Raw genomic sequence first — 19,314 nt, forward strand, 5'->3', positions numbered from 1 at the left:
TGCTGTTTCCAACTACCACAAGGTGATAGAAGGTAAAAAATCTAAGTACATAAGCCAGAAAAGTGTGTCGATACAATTTTATCACAGTTAATTTGTTCTCCATGTAATATCCCTGGCTTGAAAAATGAGAATTTACTTTATTTAAAAAGGAAAGATAAAAATTGTAATAATTACTTGTTTTATTTCAAATTTAAAAGTTATGCTTTTCCATAAAAGTTTCTTGTATTTTCAGAACTAGAATTTAAACAATTACTAATGGTATATGAAACTTCTATTTGGGAGAATTTTCTGAGTTTTCCCTTCACTTTGACCTCACCTGTAGCACCCTACACAAGGCGTCCTTCACCTGAGCATTCCTCAGGCTGTAGATGAGGGGGTTCAGCATTGGGTTAAAGAAACTGTGAAACAGGGACAGAATTTTCTCCTTCTCCTCTCTTTGACTGGAGTCAGGGACCATATAAACCACCGTGGCTATGCCAAAGTAGAGCCCGACTACACAAAGGTGTGAGGAGCATGTGGAGAAGGCCTTCCTGCGGCCTTGTCCAGAATGAATCATCAGAATGGCCCAGAGGATATGTATGTAGGAGACCAGCATTAAGCAGAGGGGCCCAACTAAGACAAAGATAGAAGCACCAAAGATGGCTACTTTGTTGAGCCAGGTGTTAGCACAGGCCAGCTTGAGGACAGACAAGAGCTCACAGAAGAGGTGGTTTACTTCGTGAGACCTGCAGAAAGGCAGCCTTTGAAGGAGAAGCACATGTATAAGAGCCAGAACAAATGCGCACAACCAGGACTTGGTGGCCAGGACTGTGCACACAGTCCAGCTCATGATGACAGTGTACTGGAGGGGGTGGCAGATGGCCACGTACCGATCGTAGGACATTGCCATCAAAATCAGGCATTCTGTAGTAGCAAGACCCAAATACAAAAATGTTTTCATGATGCATGAGACAAAGGAGATGGCTCTATTCTGGGTCACTAAGTTTGCCAGCATCTTGGGGACATTGTTGGAAGCATAGGAGATGTCAATGATGGCCAGGTGGGCGAGGAAGAAATACATGGGGGTGTGCAATCTTTGGTCCAGAGAGATGAGAACAAAGATCATACCATTTGCCAACAGACTGAAGGTGTAGAGGAGGGACAAGACCCAGAAGAGGAGAACCTCTGTCTCTGAGCTGAGCTGGAATCCCAGCAGCAAAAACTCCGTGATCCATGACCGGTTCCCCCCCATTCCTTAAAGACAGATCTTCAAGAACTGAATTGTGATAAAGGTCAGGGCTGGAGAATCAATACAAAGTGGAGTTAATCTCAATGTGAGCTCAGAGAAAGGTTGTATCCATGTCAATCCTTGAAAGCTTCCCCTTCTCCCCCAAAGTGGTTACCTGTTTTTAACTTTCCTATGAAATAAATTTAAACTTATAGAAAACAGTCAAGATTTATGCAAAGAACTCCAATATAACCATATGTCCCAATTTAATGAATTTTACTAGTTATTTCATATTGCATTATAATTATTTTCCTCTATATTATTATATATGAGTATTGCTTTTTTCTGAAGCACTTGAGATTAAACTTAAATAGACATGATACCCATTTACCTTAAATTTCTCTTTCTTCCACCAAAAGCAAAGACAGTCAGTAATCTAACCACAATTATCAAAATCAGGCAATTTGATACTGACATGGTTCTTTAACCTATATTATTCTCTCTCTAGCCCCTCACCCAGGACCCAATCCAAAATGACATGTGAGATGTAATGTCATTCATCTTTAGTGTCCTTTCATCAGAAATAGTCACTCCATCAGCCTTTGCCATTCCTGACCACTGAATCTTGGAAGATTGTAGAGCAGTTCTTCACTACAATGTTTTCCAAATGGAACTGCATGCAACTCCTCATTTTTTAATCAGACTATTCACTTTCTGCTGGGAAATTAAGTATCTTCCATTGCGCTTCATGGAAAGGTGCATGAGGTTCACTGTTCCATCACTGGCGACGCTCACTCTGATCGCCTGGTGAACATGGTGCCTCCTGAGTATCTCCATTGTACAATCATTACCTTTTTCCCTAATGTAATTTCTGGAGCAGCCATTAAAGTCATGATATAATATTCCGTTCCTCATAGAGCTTCTCAGCCACCAATTATAATGCCTGTTGATTATTTTGCCTGACTCGATTTCTAGTACTGAATATTGGGAATTATTGGGATTAGTGGTGTTCTTATTATATCACTGCTTTTCCATTTATTGGTTGTCAATTTCCTCGTAGGGAAGGCTCTATCACCACCTACCTATCTATCAATCATCTATACATCTTTATACATCTGCATGTATCATCTTTCTATCAGTATGGACTCATGAATTTTACACTCAAGGGATTATAATTATTTCTTCTTTTTGTTTATTCATTCTTAATTATTCTAGATGTAAGCTGACCAAGCTGGCCCTTTTGTTTTCTAACACGTTTCCATTATTTCTAGCACTTCCTTACTTCTGATGGCTGTTTTACACTTTTCTCATACATTCGCCACTTCAGCTACGGGAACACACACTTCTCCAAGAGGGTCTGATTTCTCTAGGGAAGAGTCATACTCATAAACCAGTATCTAAATGTCAATAATTTACACTTTGTCAGGACTTTCATCACATTTCTGATGTCCTCTTTTAAAACAGCAAGCACAAAATTTGGCAAGAAACACCAATTGTTCCTGGGATAACACATTCTCATGTTTGTGAACATTGAAAACAGCTTAACTGACTTCCCTTTTATGGAGGCATATCTAATTCACTAAATTAACTTTAGTATTCAGGAAAATGGTTGATAGTGTTTAGTAGTTTATTTCTAGGCAAAATATAGATTTGTAATTAACACCTTATTAATTACCAAGTTCATATTATTGTTTTATTCCTACTCAGAAAATTACAGAGTCATTTGAAGGAACTGACACATTCTGTGTGACATTATTTCATGTCCTACCTCCTCCACCTCAGGTTTCACATGGCCCATGTGAAAGAAACACCCCCAACACCAGCATTTGGATTTCCTCTTAGACAACTTTATATCTTCATCATGAACAACAGGAGACACAGAGTTCTCATTAGTGTCTTCTCTAATGTTTTCGTCTCTATTCCAGTTTCTGCTTGAGGGGAACCCCTGTTTCCTAGATGAAGGGCACCTGTATTTACATGACTCTTCACTGTGTATGAATAAGAGGAGAATGCTCCTACCTGTGCAGGAATCACAAGTTAAACAGTTACTTTAACACGATGAACATCACTTAACCCGTCTGCACCACACAGGCCTTTCAGTAAGGCTGCAGGGGAGCGGACAATGTGTTCCCAAGTAATTACAAGTTCCATCTCTTAAGACCATGGATATAATTTTAATTCACTCGTATTTAAATAAATGCTGATGAGTGTGCATGAATTTCGTAATTTTAAAAGTGCTGAGAATTACTGTCTATCCCTGAGGGGGTGGTCAGGCCTTAGTACCTGAGCATTCTCCGGCTGGTGGACTCTAAGGTGGGTATGCAAATGGGTCAACACACCCATGTGCTGACACACTGGGCTGACCACTGCCCTCACTGTCATACCAGATGGATGTTGTAGGGCACCCCACCTTCCTCATCTGAACCATGACATTGTAGGGTACAGCCATTTACAACACAGAGAGTGGTGGCCACCTGCTGGATCATCTCTGGGCCCCACTGAAGGGCTGGCTGTCAGACAGCCTGAAAACAGGGTCATTCTACCCTTGGGAGTTAGGCTAGGTTCTTGTGGGGGGCTCTTCAGAAAGAAAAAAAATGTGCAGGCTTGGCCAATAACAATAATTACTACAGTTCAATCCTCACTACAAGGTTATATGGGGAAACTTCAGGACATATCAAAGACAGAAGTTAATTCAAATCTAATGTCACTTATTGAAGCTGACATTCCTGTTCACCAAATAATGAACTTTTTATCTCTATATGTGTTACACATTTTTATGTCTCATAACAATTAGTATAGTTGTAGATGAAATAGTCACTGAGGAAGTGTTTGTTAAATAGATGATTGTCATTCTTAGTTAAAAAATGTGTATGTTAAGCATGTTCTCTTTGCCAGGGTCTATTGACCAAGACATGGTTTCTCCAAGAGGGTCTGATTTCTCTAGGGAAGAGTCATACTCATAAACCAGTATCTAAATGTCAAGAATTTACACTTGACATTTTATTACAAAACCACAGTGAGAATTTGATCACTGGAAGAAACGGACAAAATCCTAGATTTTCACTTTCATAAATATCAGTACATTTGCGAATGTTCTATGTAAACGTGTGTTAAGTTTTTGAGATTAATTTTTCCTACAATTAAAGAATACTGCTATGTTATGGAAAGTGAGAGAAAGGCACATCAGTATTGCGAAATTCAACTCAAACACAGTTGGACACAGTAAGTAATGTTGGAGATATATTTAATCTCTGAACATGAGGAAAAATAATTTTGTTGAACATAACTCAATGCATAATCAGTCAGCAGGAACATTTGCGTATAATTTTTTAGTTTTGTGTCTCCATAAATAAATTAATTGATTTCAGCTGTTCTTATGATTTTATTTTTATTTTCATTACCATAGTTATCATTTTGCTATAAAAATAAGCAACATGAAAATAAAATAAAAGAAAGACTAAATCTCTTAAGCAGACAAACTGGAACAGAGAAGAAACTATCACGGTGAGAATAAAACACTGGTGACACACATAGAAATATTCATGAGGTCAGCAGAAGCAGCTCTTCACCTGGGTGGTCCTCTGACTCAGAGTTTCTTCAGCTCTGGAGCTTTGTCCCACTTCCCCAGCTCTGGCCAGGAGTCTCACACTCATACTGTCCTTTGGATGATAGGAGAGATACTTACATCACATACTGTGATTTCCATTCAGAAGATCATCACCATGAGCTGATCATCTGGGATAGTCAGGGAAGAAGTAACTGTATGGAAAAACTTACATTTTAGATGATTTCAGCAAAGAAGTGTATTAGTGTAGTGCTTCCTCAAAGGTTCTTTTCCATGGAGAGAACTTGCTTTGGATGTCACTCTCGTGATTGAAACTAGATAACACACACCACCTCTAATCTGGCTCTTCGGAGCCTTACTCAGAGCCAATGCCTGGCTATAAAGCAATGGCTGAGACAGTGTGGTGGCTGTGGCCAGCAGAAATTGTGAGAGAAGTGTGAGAGATGCTGAGGGAGTTCATTGCCCTGCCCACAGCACAAAAGGCAGACAGTCCCTGAGGTGGGGAAGGAGGAAATCTAGGCACCAGTTCCACTGACCTGCAATGCTCCCTGGGAGTCAGGAAATAATAACACCCAACAATGCAAGTCTTATGCACACAGCCCCAGTGGTGTCTATTGCTGTCCTTTTGGATCCAAACTACTCACACTGAACATCACCTCCCAGCACAAAACAGTTTCTTTTGTGTGGGAATTTCTCATGAGCACCTACTCTGACCTGGAATAAACCCCACAGAGGAGAGAGATGCACCTGTGAAGAGGGGCAGCAGCCTGCCCCTGTGCAGCTTCTGCAGGTTGAGACCCAGACACTGGAGGGGCCACAGATCTTGTGGGTCCTTCAGAGAAGCCCAGGGGCATAGGTTCCATTTGAGAATCAGATAAACTAAAAACATCTTGGAGTTTCTACTGAGAGTTCACATTTCCAAAAGGATAATGAGATGTTCTGCCTAGTTATCTTCTCCATACAGGAAAAGAAAAACTCTGAATTCCCACTGTGGAGGAGACCAGAGATCGAGTCTGACTGTCCCTGGAGGAAGAGCCCTGGGGACCAGGCAGGGCTCCTGTTAATGTGCTGTTTCTACATGAACTTGCAGGGACCTCGGGGTCTTTTACCTTGAGACAGAGGCCATGAGTGATGGCAGCCACGCTCTTAAAATGATTAGCGTTATGAATGCCTGCTTCTCTACATCTTGTACAGTGTGGGATTCCATGGATCCAGTTACAGTTAGCTTGAGAGAAAAGAGTTCGCCCAAGGCAGGATGTGTCCCTGTCTGCACTCAGGCTTCATAGGTATAAGTGAGAAAAGATTATAACATTCATGAACAACAACTACTGAGTGCTTCTTATGTTTCTGAAAATTTCCCAAGTACCTTACAGTGACCACACAGTTGAATATGATCACAATGTTCACTTAGAGATGTGGAACTCGAAATCTGAATGCAATGTTTTGAGTCCTCTGCGTGTGGCCAAGGGACCACAGGTCATCTCTGAGAACTTTTCCAAGGTGCTACCAAGTCTGAACTGCTTTCACAATAACGCTTAGACACTTTACCTTCTTCACCCTCATTCTCTCCGCAGTGCACAGTGGGGCTTTCTGGAGGCAACATGACATTCGATGAGGTGGCAGATAGAATGCAGAAGATGTCAACCCAGCTGTTCTCTGCTCAACCAACACTTAAAGGTTTTTCAGAACTGTAAAACACAGCTGATTATTTCACTGTTTTTATGTTCTATGGAAGATAGGTATGATCAAAATACATTCTCTAGGTTAACATACAAAGGAAATAGTTCTAAAGGAATTAAGAGCACATATTTAATAAACTCACTGTTTTCATTCCTACGTGAGACACACACCAACACACACACTCACATGAATAAAGTGTTTTTGGGTCCTTAGTGATTTTTCAGGGTTCATGGGGATCCTGTATAAAGTGACAGATGACCAATTTCGCAAGGGCCAGAGCAGGAAGCATGTGAGTTCTACTGGACATCAACCATGATTCAGTTTCCTGTTGCTGCAGCACATGAACACAAACGTGTGAACAGGCTTCCACCAGCACTGTGTGTCCTACTGTCTCCCACATACAAGGGGTAGGAAGCCTGGTGGGCTAGGCTGCATCCTTGGCACATGATTTGCATGTGGAAACAAAGGCTTGGGCCAGATATGCCCCCATAACTGTGGCCCTGCCTGTGGCTTCTCCACCTTCACTCTTCACTTCCCCCTCTGTCTTCCTGCTCTGCCAGGGGCCAGGGAGACCTCTCCTCTCAGGAGGCTCCCCTGACTTGGTTTAGCCCACCAACACAGCCTCCCTGGTTAAGGATCAGTTGGTGGGCAACAACCCTTTTGTACACTCCACAGACCAGAGCTGGACTAGATGACCAGGGTCTGGTGACTTGAAAGGCCTTCTACAGAATCCCACCTGCCAAGTGAGTTTTTTCTTACATGCTGTGCCCTGTCCCCACTTTTAAATCATGCATTGGTCCTTGGGAGATTCCCCCTTTACCAGTGTGTTCGTTATCAGTCCACCTGCCTGCAGAACTCCCTCCCCCAAACCGTCCCAGCAACTCTGAATCCCACCTCAGAACAACACAATTTCCATTCCTGGGCCTCACTCTCAGGTATGGGATTAGAATGCTTCAAGTGTTGTTTCATTTTTTATTTACATAAACTTACCTGCATGATCAGTTGGTTGCACAGTCCACCCACCTGTCCTGTGGACTTTATACAGCTAAATGGCCAAACCTACTGGGCATCTGTGTTGAAGGGGCACATACACAACAGATGCAGTCATGGCTTATTTAGTATAAGAAACAAGGTTCCAGCATGGCTGTGCACCACACCTGGAGGAGCCACTGGGGGCCCAGGATAACTGGAGGCGACAGCTGAATCCTGTGTAAAGCCATGACATACATTTCCACAGTTATGTGCTAACTCGTTTGGTACCTGCTCCCCTTTGAGCTGAGTTATTCTTACCTTTTGACAACCTGTGCCAGACTCACAGGCACAGAAATGAGCAGATAGTAAATTACCACCTTCCTCGGGCTGTATTTTCCACTGGTACTACATTCTGAGGCAGTCTTAACACAATCTTCCAATACTTTTGACCATCCAGATCATTATTCCAAATGACTTACATACGCAAGGCAGGTGGATCCTCCTAATCTGCTCATTCCTGGGGAACAGATCTTTTTCTAAAGACTGTTCCTCCTATTTTAAAGGAAACTCAGCCTGTCTGGTGATGCCATGAGAGCCACCCCTCTCTCCCAAACCCTTTTGTTCTGTTTTGTGGGACAGCTCACCATGCTTGTTATTTCTATTGTATATCAATGGCAGGAGTGCAGTTGCAAGGTATGTTATGGCACCCCACAAAAATGGAGTCCTCTATAATATTACTAGAGAAGTGGTATACCAACCTCAGCATACCTTAGTCTGGTTATGCCACAGGGCCTCCTGGAAACTGCCTCTTGCCACACAGGGCCCCTTCCCAGGGAGTTTGTACCTACCATGTGAAGTCCACATTTTCTCCCCTTGTAACTCATTGTTCTCTTCTGTTGTTTTCAATAACATACCAACACAGAAATAAACACTTCCCTGTGCCCAATACCCCAGGTGATACCTTCGTTCCATTAAACCAGGGGTGTTTCTTAGCATGTGATCATCAAGGTGCACAGTTTCACTGTAATCAGACAGATGAGAATTGAACAACGGAGGATCCAAAGGCCAGGTGGAAAGTGGTTCCTGAAAACCTCTTCCTAAAAGAGAGCTGGTACAGTAGACACAACCTAAGAAATAGGAGTTGAGAGTTACTGCCACCTAGCCAGAATTCTGTCCAGTCAACAAAAAATGATCCAGTTTATCATCCTGTCATGTGACCAAAATGTGTCCCAGTAAAGGCCACTCAGAATTGTATACTTTCATTTGACCTTGGCAGCTTCTAAGCAAGGTTGCCTGAGCAAACGTGTGACGTAACCACTCTGTGAGTCTGGCAAAACTGTGCTAGGAGACAGTATCATTCTGCAGGGGGGAGCCTTTCTTGAGGCTCTGATGTAATGTTAGATTACCTTACCACCCATTGTTTACCCTCACCTCCTCCTCCTCCTCCCCACTTATCCCTGATTTTCACACAGATTCCCTCCTTTGGAAGGGATACTAGGCTCAGCCTGTGCTGTTACTGATCACTGGCAGCTGAGCATGTGTCTCTCATTCCACACACATTCCCAGAGGGTGGGGTCACACAGGGGCAGACTGGTGGGCCACCTCACCCACCAGGCATCACAGCTGAGTGACTGTCACTTTAGTGTTGCCAGATGTGGTGAAAACACACGCACCCCAGATGCCATCAGGAATTCTGGCCCAAATATTTTCAGGTAGAGCTACAGGGTCTTGGTTAGGGATTAGCCCTGCTTCTGGGACAGGGAAGCAGAAAGTTCGTATATTGTGAAGGAGAACTGCACAGTGGTACCTGCATCCCCCACACCTCTTCCCTCAAGTACCCCCAGAACAGTGGAGGCATCATGAGTATTATACGATAGTAGAGTAACTTTCATAGAACACAATGGGTACAAGGATACTGAAGAACTACAACAGTAAACACGAGTTCTCAGATGAACTAGCAGAACTACGTGAAGCTGCCAACACGAAGGGCACACAGCAGAGGCTAGGTGCTTAGTCTCCAGAAGGACAGAGAAGTCAGGGTTTGGACTTGATCCTATGAGGAGACCGGGCACCCCAGTGGCGCTGTGGCCCCAGTAGGGAATGGGGAAGCTGGCTCTGGGAAGCTGAACGTCTAAGGCTGAGCAGGGGTCCCTCACTGCCACTGCCAAGAGCTTTTGGGCAAGGCTTATAGTAGAAGTGGGCAGAGAGGATGGAACAAGGTCCTTTTCCTTGTGACAGACTCCCACTCTGTTGGTGGGAGTTTTCCAGTTTGTCCCAGTTGTCACACATACAGGAGGCAACCAATGGATGTTTCTCACATTTATGTTTCTCTGCCTCTCTCACTCCCCTGTCTCTAAAAAAACAATAAGCATGTGCTTGGGTGAGGATTAAAAAATAAAAATCATTAGTCCAAATGTCCCAGATTAGTTAAGAAAAGTGGTAAACTGGATACCATATGCAGGGGTCTCAAGTTGATCAGTAAAGAACAACGTCCACATCATGCATACTAAGAGCTCATTAAGGGACAAACACAAGTATTACTTAAAAACACTAATGGGAAGGTGAGGTGTAGATGAATGCAAAAAGAGGTTTGCTGATTCCTTACCTTGAAGCAAGTGTGCCAACTACTCACCAGCAGCACTGTGAGCCACAGGCCTTCCCTCTGAGGTCCAGTCTATGTCACACTGATAGCACAGATGCAGAGGAGAATGTGTGCTGCTCACTAAGGGTGGATGACCAGAGGGAAGGAGGGCTCGGCAGTGATAGCCACTCAGAAAAAATCGGACTTTTGCTACTTTCTGATATATGCACGCATAAAACAGACTGATAATGGGATGTTCTTCCGGGACTGGTTAGGATGGCTGGGTGAGATGTTGGGTGTTGAGTGCTATTGATGTGTAGTGCACAGCACTGGGTGAGGGATGGACAAATACTGTAGCTGTTCTCACTAGAGCCCATCTGATCTTCATGTTCAGTGATCTCTCCTCCCCACAGGAGCTAAATAGGAGTTGGTTGGCCTTTCATAATCTTCTTTTATGCTGTAGTTTTTAAAATAAAGACAGAGATGAATTTGGAGAGTTTTTCTTAAACCTTACTATCTTTAGGAGGTGAGTGTATTTCTTTGTTTTTATTTTCACATATATTTCCATTTCAGCACAGTTGGTGTACAAGTTAGTACTGGTTACATTATTTTGCATGTAAATATAGTGATTTGACATCTTCAAATCTTCCTACAGCATGAAACACAATTTGTAAAAGTTATAAACATGCATCAGCCTACAATCCGACAATGAATACTATACTATCATATGTCGTAGATTCCACTATTTACTGTGTATACGTACCATTATTCCATTTGCATATCATTTTAAAATATTGGTTCACTTTTTCCCTTTAAATCTCATAATAAGTCTTCCTGTGTATCTGGGAATTCTACAGAGTCATCATTTTAATGACTGTATAAAGGGCTCTCTGAGGTAAAATGGAATAATTGATCACTTTATCATTGTGTTAAATAGGAGTTTACAACTTTCATATTTAAGATAATTCTAGTGGGGACAAAGGAGTCACATTCAGTAATTATATCTCCTCAGGTGAAGGGCACATACTTGTTGTTCTGATCAAGTCTGTTCACTCTCAGTGTGAGATGCAGAAAGACTCGGAGTCAAGATGCCATCCACACCTCAAAGCGGGTTACAAAGTACACTTTATGGTAACACCCTCAGAGGTCACCTAGGTGTGTGGGACACATCCCCAACCACTCTGTTTGAGAAGTAGAAGGAATGAGTAAACATCAAAATCTGCCATTAAGGCAGAAGTTCCAGCCACACTGTACTAGTCATCTATAGCATCTGGTAAAATGTCCTGTGTCAGAATAAGCATTCTCATGATGTAAATGACACAGACCTGGACTAACTGGGGTGAATGTCTTGGTAAAAGACATTGAAGAACATGTAAACAGTCTGTACATCTACAGAATTCACAGGTCAGGTCTCAAAAGTTCCTGGGCACCATGCACAGCCCAAATTGTTTCTTTGAGACTCAATGCCCAGTTCTGCGCTGTGGTAGGTAGTGGCACAGCATTTTACCCCCAATATGGAAACAGTGAGAAAGGCTCCAACACCAAGGAGGTAAAGTAAAAGAAGGCAACCTATTTAGTACCTGCATTTGTGCCCAACGACCTCAGAAGCAAAAGCACTTGAAAGTCACACAGGGTCCTGCCTTCTTGGAGCTCCTCTGGGAGCTGCAGACACTCTTCTCTGTTTCTGACTGAAAAATAATGGGGAATTCTCAGAAAAAGGGGTTTTATTCCCCAATAGGCTTGACCTAGTTGGCAGTACTGGGGTCTCACTGGAAGGTAGGGCTTTATAAGCAGTGCTTGCCCCCGCCACCAAGAAGGAGACAGACCAACTCTCTTCTCCTACTTCTGCTTTTGCCCCTGCAAAACACACAGTCATAGAGCACTGCTCTGAGATGACATCACTCATTGCAGAACGCGGATACTGTTTGGATATTGTGCATCCCAGCACACCCCTGGTCCCCAAACCTGGTCCAGGTGAAACTAAAAGGATGTAGGTTCATTGTGACAATGAGTAAGCTCCTGACATTAACCTCGATATTTAGGCTTCTCCCCTCTGTAATCTGGGTTCCATGAGTTGCAGCAGAAGTGGCATGTAAGCACCCAGAAAAACAGTCAGAGTCCAAGTGACAACTGAAGTTGTTGATGTGCTGTAGACAGCTAGTTATGGAGGGAGCAGGGGCTGGCCTGGGGACTCCAAAGTATGGTCAAGGTGTCCCCATGGAGCTCATTAGAACCTGGCTAAGGCAGGGTTTTCCAGGGGCACAAAACTTTGGAGGTACCCTCTAATCTCTACCCTGAAGTGGGGAGATTTGGAGTCCATCTCTTCTAGGGAGGGGAGGAAAGGACCCTCTCCAAGGTGCCTTCCACTCAAAGTTTCATGCCTCTTCTGGGACCTGGAGCGGATCTGCTACCTACGACTTTGTCATATTTATTTGTACTCTGCTGCACTCTCATACTCAATGTAATGGAATCAAAATGTTATTTTGGAATCTCGTTTCAATAAAGCATGTAGTTTACAACTAATGCATTCTTTACTGTTGGATTCCTGACTTTCTGGTATCACGACCTGAACTCTGGAAAACTGAGCAGTTAATCAAATTTTGGAACATGTCCACCTGTGCCATAACGCTTCATTTCCATGCTGGTGAGGAACACATTCAGAAACACTAAAAATGCCTTCCTATGAGAAGCCTGGTACACACTGGGCAATCCATAAATATTGGCACCTACCTTCTTCCCTGTTTGTTTGATGATACAGGCGATCTTCAGAAAACCTGAAAACTGGTACATAGCTGACAAAACTAGTAGCCAACTGACCCTGTGAAAACAGCAGTTTAGGACACAGTTTTCCAAGTTTGACGTCAACTGACCATCAAGTATAAAAATAACAATTTTAAGACAATAAGTAATGAAATATTAATGTTTATGATACCAAACAAACTATAACCTTGGGAAATAAATCACCTCAAAATGACATGTTTTTATTTCATTATCAAGGTGACATCCCAGTAACTTCTAAAAGTGATCAGAGCATGAAATACACATACACAAAACACAAATATAAACAAAGGACATTGACACACACAAAACGTTCAGCTCTTAACTATGATAAACATGTTCTCAGGTATGTACATTATCCATGGGGATTGTGCACTTCCTGTCATCACAGCTCTCTTTTCAAACTGCATTTATACCTCCTATGTTTTAAGCAAGGTTCTCTAGAATTTTGATTATACTTTCTATCTGAAAATAGAATAAGTCAAAACCAACACACCGATCATTTAGATGAATTCCAAATGAAATTATGGGAAATTGGTTTTCAAGTCATTGGTTTTTCACCCACATGGTAAATGTCCAATTAAAGGAAAAATAGATATTCAGAAAGTCATGGTAGATATATAATTGATGGAAATAATTATCATTTGTAACGAAATATATTTATCAAGTACTGTGTGTTAAAGGTAAAGAGTTTGATGTTTTCCTTTGCATCTTGAAAACAAGAGAATAAAGAATTGACTATGGCTTTTTGGGCAGAGCCTGAGATATGGACACTTCAGTTTGTAGGTGCCTGGGTTATCACTGTGAGAGCTATGACTGAGTGAGGGGAATGTATTCCTACAGTTTGGAGAAATACCTTCAAAATAGTTCAATTCCATTTTCTCTGATGTTGGCTTCCTTGAATCATATTCTTAGTTTTAGGCATTTCTCAGATTTTTATATCCTCACCCAAGGACATGCTAATTGATTTTAGAGAGAGGAGAAAGGAGGGGCAGAGAGAGAGGAAGAGAAACATCCATTAGAGAGAGAAACATTGATGGGTTGCCTCTTATATTCACCTTGACTTGGGACTAAACCTGCAACCTTTTTATGTGCCTTGAGTGGGAACTCAACCCATGATCTCTTGGTTCATGGGATGATGCTCCAGCCAACTTAGCCACTGAAACAAAGCTTCTCAGATATGGAAAAGAGGAGTGGGGCATTTAATTTGAAGACTACACACCAGAAAAATTCTAAAAGAAAACAGGCAATAAAAACATGGATATTTATTCTCGAAATATTTTTGCTGGTATATCTCTTCAGGCAAATGAAACAAAAGAAGGACTAAACAAACAGAACTCCACAAAACTGAAAAGTGTTTGTACAGCAAACGAAACCATCAACAAAACAAAAAGACCACCCACTGAATGAGAGAACATATTCACCAAAGGTATATCTGATAACACACTAACAATGTGCTAAATCTACAGAGAACTCAGGCAGCTAAACACTAATAAAAAGCACTACAACTAAGAATTGAGTACACACTCCTTCAAAGAGGACTGACAGATGGCCAATAGACAGAAGAAAAGATGCTCAATGTCACTGACTTCTAGAGAGATGCAAATGAAAACCACAGGGTAAATCATCTCACAACTGTGAGAATGGCTATCATCAATAAATTAACAAGCAACAAGTGTTGGTTAGGATATAGAGAAAAGGGCACCCTCCTCTACTGTTGGTGGGAATGTAGCCACTGTGGAAAACAGTATGGCATTTCCTTGAAAAATTAAACATGAAACTGCCTGATGACCTAGCCAATTCACTTGTGGAAATATATCCAAAGAAACCTACAACACTACTGTGAAAGAATATAAGATGAGGAACAAATAGTATTATAAAATTTTATTACAGAACCTCTTATCACAAAATCATAAGCATGTAATTCTGTAACATAACAGTATCACTCATTCACCACGTGATATTTTAGGTGAAATGTTCAAACTAAAACTACACATTATGACATTCATATTATTACCCTACCAACCACACTTCTGCCTGTATATGCAGAACCTGTATATGCAGTCCAATGATCATTACAGTGTTGTTGATAATAGACCAAAACTGGGAGGAGCTCAAGTATCCATCAGCAGGTGAGGGGATAAAAAAGCCATGGTACATTTACACCATGAAATACTACGTGGCAGCAAAAAGAAGGAAAATTTTACCTTTTGACAACATGAAAGGACCTGGAGCACATTATTCTAAGTGAAATAATTCAGTGAGAGAAAGATCAATACCACAGGCTCTCATTTACATGAGGAATCTAATGAAGACAAAAAAAATGCAAACAAAATAGAAACAGACTCATAGATACAGAGAACAGACTGACAGCTGTCAGAGGGAGGGAGTGGGGGTCTGGGGGAGAAAGGTAAAGGGTCAACTTCCCCAGCATCTTCTCTGACCACATCCCTTCCCCACCTTGCCCACTCAGCTCTGTCAAAGTTGTCCCGTGCTGCTTGCTGCTACTGCAGTCATCTTCAGCTGAGTGGTTCAGACACTACAAGAATATTGTTGGGAAAAGTTTCAAGAACTTCAAGAGGGGATTTAATGTTGCTGTGTTAGAGATGATCATAACCAAAAAATAAATGTAAGCTTTGAACTAATGCTCAAAACGTTTACCTCTAGAACCATTTAAACATTTACTAATACATGTCCTTCATTTGAACTTTAAGATGTTTTAGAATTTTTTACATAGTTTCTTTTGTAATACACTGTTTGCAAACTTTTCCCCTTTGCTACTAAATTATTTCACCAAAGGATTTAGAGTTTTTAATCTTTCATTGCATTCACCACACAACTGGTGAGGCACATTCATAAAACTGTGCAGTATATTTTGTATTAAAATTTCAGTCCATTTTGGGAAGAATCTCATAAAGCATTACTTTCATTGTGCATATTTTCCAACTACCACAAAATTATAGGAAGTCAAATATCTAAGTACAGAGAAGTGTGTTGATACAATTTCCTCACATTTAATTTCTTGTCCATGTAATATTCCTGGTTTGAGGAAATGAGAATTCACTTTTTTTTAAAAAAAAGAAAGACTAAAAATTCCAATATTTAGTTGTCCCATTTTAACTTTAAAAGCTATACTCTTTAATGGAAGTTTACCTTATACTCAGGGTAGAAGGTGAACAATTCCTATTTGTATAGGAAACTTGTAATTCAGAGAACTCTCTGAGTTTTCCCTTCACCTGGACCTCTCCCGTAGCATCCTACAAAAGGCGTCCTTCACCAGAGCATTTCTCAGGCTGTAGATGAGGGGGTTCAGCACTGGGTTAAAGAGACTATAAAATAGAGATAGAATTTTATTCTTCTTCCCTTTTTGACTGGAATCAGGGACCATATAAACCACCATGGCACAGCCAAAGAAGAGCCCGATCACACATAGGTGGGAGGAGCAGGTGGAGAAGGCCTTCCTGCGGCCCTCCACAGACTTTATCTTCAGGATAGCCCAGAGGATGTGCATGTAGGAGACCAGCACCAAGCAGAAGGGTCCGAGTAAGACCAAGATAGAAGCAGCGAAGATGGCTACTTTGTTGAGCCAGGTGTCACCACAGGCCAGCTTGAGGACAGACAAGAGCTCACAGAAGAAGTGGTTTACTTCCCGAGACCTGCAGAAAGGTAGCCTTTGAAGGAGAAGCACATGTATAAGAGCCAGAACAAATGCACACGACCAGCACATGGTGGCCAGGACTGTGCACACAGTCCAGCTCATGATGACAGTATACTGGAGGGGGTGGCAGATGGCCACATACCGATCGTAGGACATTGCCACCAAAATCAGGCATTCTGTAGGAACAAGAACCAAATACAAAAATGTCTGCATGATGCATGGGACAAAGGAAATTGCTCTATTCTGGGTCATTAAGTTTGCCAGCATCTTGGGGACATTGGTGGACGCATAGGTGATGTCAATGATGGCCAGGTGGGAGAGGAAGAAGTACATGGGGGTGTGTAATTTTTGGTCCAGACAGATGAGCACAAAGATCATGCCATTTGCCAAAAGAGTGAAGATGTAGAGCAGGGAGAAGACCCAGAAGAGGAGAACTTCTGTTTCTGGGCTGAGCTGGAATCCCAGCAGCACGAACTCTGTGTCCCATGACTGGTTCTCCCCCATTCCTTACAGAGACCTGGTCAAGAACTGAATTGGGATAAAGATCAGGGCTGGAGAATCAATACAAAGTGGAGTTAATCTCAATGTGAGCTCAGATACAGGTTGTATCCTTGTCACTCTTTGAAAGCTTCCCCTTCTCCCCCACACTGGTTACCTGATTTTAACTTTCCTATGAAATAAATTTGAACTTATAGAAAAGAGTCAAGATTTATACAAAGAACTTTAATATAGCCATATGCCCAGATTTAATAAATTTTACTATTTATTTCATATTTGCAGTATAATTCTTTTTCTATATTATTAAATGTGAGTATTGCCTTTTTCTGAAGCCCTTGAGATTAAAATATAAATAGACATGATACCCATTTATCCTTAAATTTCTCTTCTTTTTCCACCAAAAACAAAGACATTTAGTAATCTAACCACATTATCATAATCAGACAATTTGATATTGACGTTGCTCTTTTACCAATATTATTCTCTCTCTACTTTCCTCACCAAGGGCCCAATCCAAAATGACATGTGAGATTTGACATCATTCATCTTTAGTCTCCTTTCACCTGAATTAGTCACTCTGTCTGCCTTTGCCATTCCTGACCACTGAATCTTGGAAGATTGTAGAGAAGTTCTTCACTACAATGTGCTCCAAATGGAACTGCATGCAGCTTCTCATTATATTCAGATTATTCACTTTCTGCAGGGAAATTAAGTATCTTCCATTGTGTTTCATGGGCAGGTGCATGAGGCTCACTGTTCCATCACTGGTGACGCTCACTCTGATCGCCTGGTGAACATGGTGCCTCCCGAGTATCTCCATTATACAATCATTATCTTTTTCTCTCATGTACTTTCTGGAGCAGCCATTAAAGTTACTATATAATAATCTTTTCCTCATAGAGGTTCTCAGTCACTAATTTCAGTGCCTGTTGATTGATTATCTTGCCTGACTTGATTGCTAGTACTGATTATTGCGAAACATGCTGTTGTTACTCCATCACTGCTGTTGCATTTATTGGTTGTCAATTTCTTCATAAGGAAAGCCTCTATCATCTACCTACCTATCAATCATCTGTATATCTTTATTCGTCTCCATCTATCATCTTTCTATCAGCATCAATTTTGTAATCAAGGGATTATAATTATTTCTTCTATTCATTTATTCATTCTTACTTATTTTAGGTCTAAACCCACCAAGCTTACCCTTTTGTTTTCTAACATGTCTCCATAGTTTTTGAGCACTGCCATAATTCTGATGGGTGTTTCACGCTTTTCTCATAATATCCCCACTCAAGCCATGGACACACACACACTTCTCCAAAAGGGTGTGATAACTCTAGGAAAGAGTCCTTCTCATCAACCAGTATCTTAATGTCAATAACTCATACTTTTATCATGATTTCTGCCACATTTCTGATGTCCTCTTTTAAAACAGCAAGCATGAAATTTGACAAGGAATACAAATTTTTACTGGCATAACACATTCTCATGTTTCTGAACATTGAAAACAGCTTATTTGACTTCCCTTTTATGGAGTCAAATCTATTTCACTAAGTTAATATTAACGTTGAGGAAAACAGTCAATATTATTTAGTAGTTTATTTTTAGGCAAGATATATATTTGTAAACAATACCTTATTAATTATCAAGTTTATATTATTTTTATTACTACTCAGAAAATCACAGAGTTAAACATTTTAAGATTAAATTATAAAAATATGGGTCATTGTGTGACTATGGTGGTTCTTACCTTTTATGAGCTATTGATATGAAGTTTGAACACTTTCTTAGAAAACCACTAAGAGACTCTATTTAAGTGGAAAGAGGAAATCCCCTGAAAAAAAAACCAAATAGGCATTATTAAGTGTGTATATACAGTAATATTACTTTACATTTTCATATGTATTATGAATTTAAAATTTGTTAACCAATAGTAAAATTTGTTAACCAATGTTGCTGGTTTACCATTTTTTTCATTTAGAAAAATATCAGAAATTATTTCCCATGTCAAAACATCTATGAAACATGTTGTGAAGAGCTGCACATATTTCCTTGAGTATATGTATTTTATTTATTATCTCATTTGGTTTGTGCAATATAATGCTTCTGTGAACAAATTTTGAACTCATGAATACTTCCTTTAAATTCTGAGATTTGACAGTGCTCACTCAGTGAAAGCTTTCACACAACTTATGTATCTGTGTTCATGTATTGCTGTGTCTCTAGTCATCTAAAGATCAAACTACAAAATCCCAGCAGCAGGGAGACTCAGCTCTGTCAGAAACCACCCAGTGGGAAGGATGTCTAACTCCACAGTCCTGAAGTCCTTACTCCTGAATTCACCTCAACTGTGTGGTTGTCACCTTTGGGTGGCT

The 19,314-nt window shown here is 41.0% G+C and overlaps 2 protein-coding genes across 2 annotated transcripts; both read right to left on the bottom strand.

Annotated features, from left to right (window-relative positions):
* Positions 1-272: 272 nt before the first annotated feature.
* On the bottom strand, positions 273-1,231 carry LOC118978681 (olfactory receptor 2A2-like). Its single transcript, XM_037034268.1, has one exon. The coding sequence runs from the start codon at positions 1,229-1,231 to the stop codon at positions 302-304; it is 930 nt and encodes a 309-aa protein (XP_036890163.1). The 3' UTR covers positions 273-301.
* Positions 1,232-16,015: 14,784 nt separating this feature from the next.
* LOC118978683 (olfactory receptor 2A2-like) lies at positions 16,016-16,945 on the bottom strand. Its single transcript, XM_037034271.1, has one exon. The coding sequence runs from the start codon at positions 16,943-16,945 to the stop codon at positions 16,016-16,018; it is 930 nt and encodes a 309-aa protein (XP_036890166.1).
* Positions 16,946-19,314: the final 2,369 nt, after the last annotated feature.

This window comes from Sturnira hondurensis, unplaced genomic scaffold (assembly GCF_014824575.4).
Source record: "Sturnira hondurensis isolate 20B ecotype Veracruz unplaced genomic scaffold, ASM1482457v3 Scaffold0022111, whole genome shotgun sequence".
NCBI classification, from domain to species: domain Eukaryota; kingdom Metazoa; phylum Chordata; class Mammalia; order Chiroptera; family Phyllostomidae; genus Sturnira; species Sturnira hondurensis.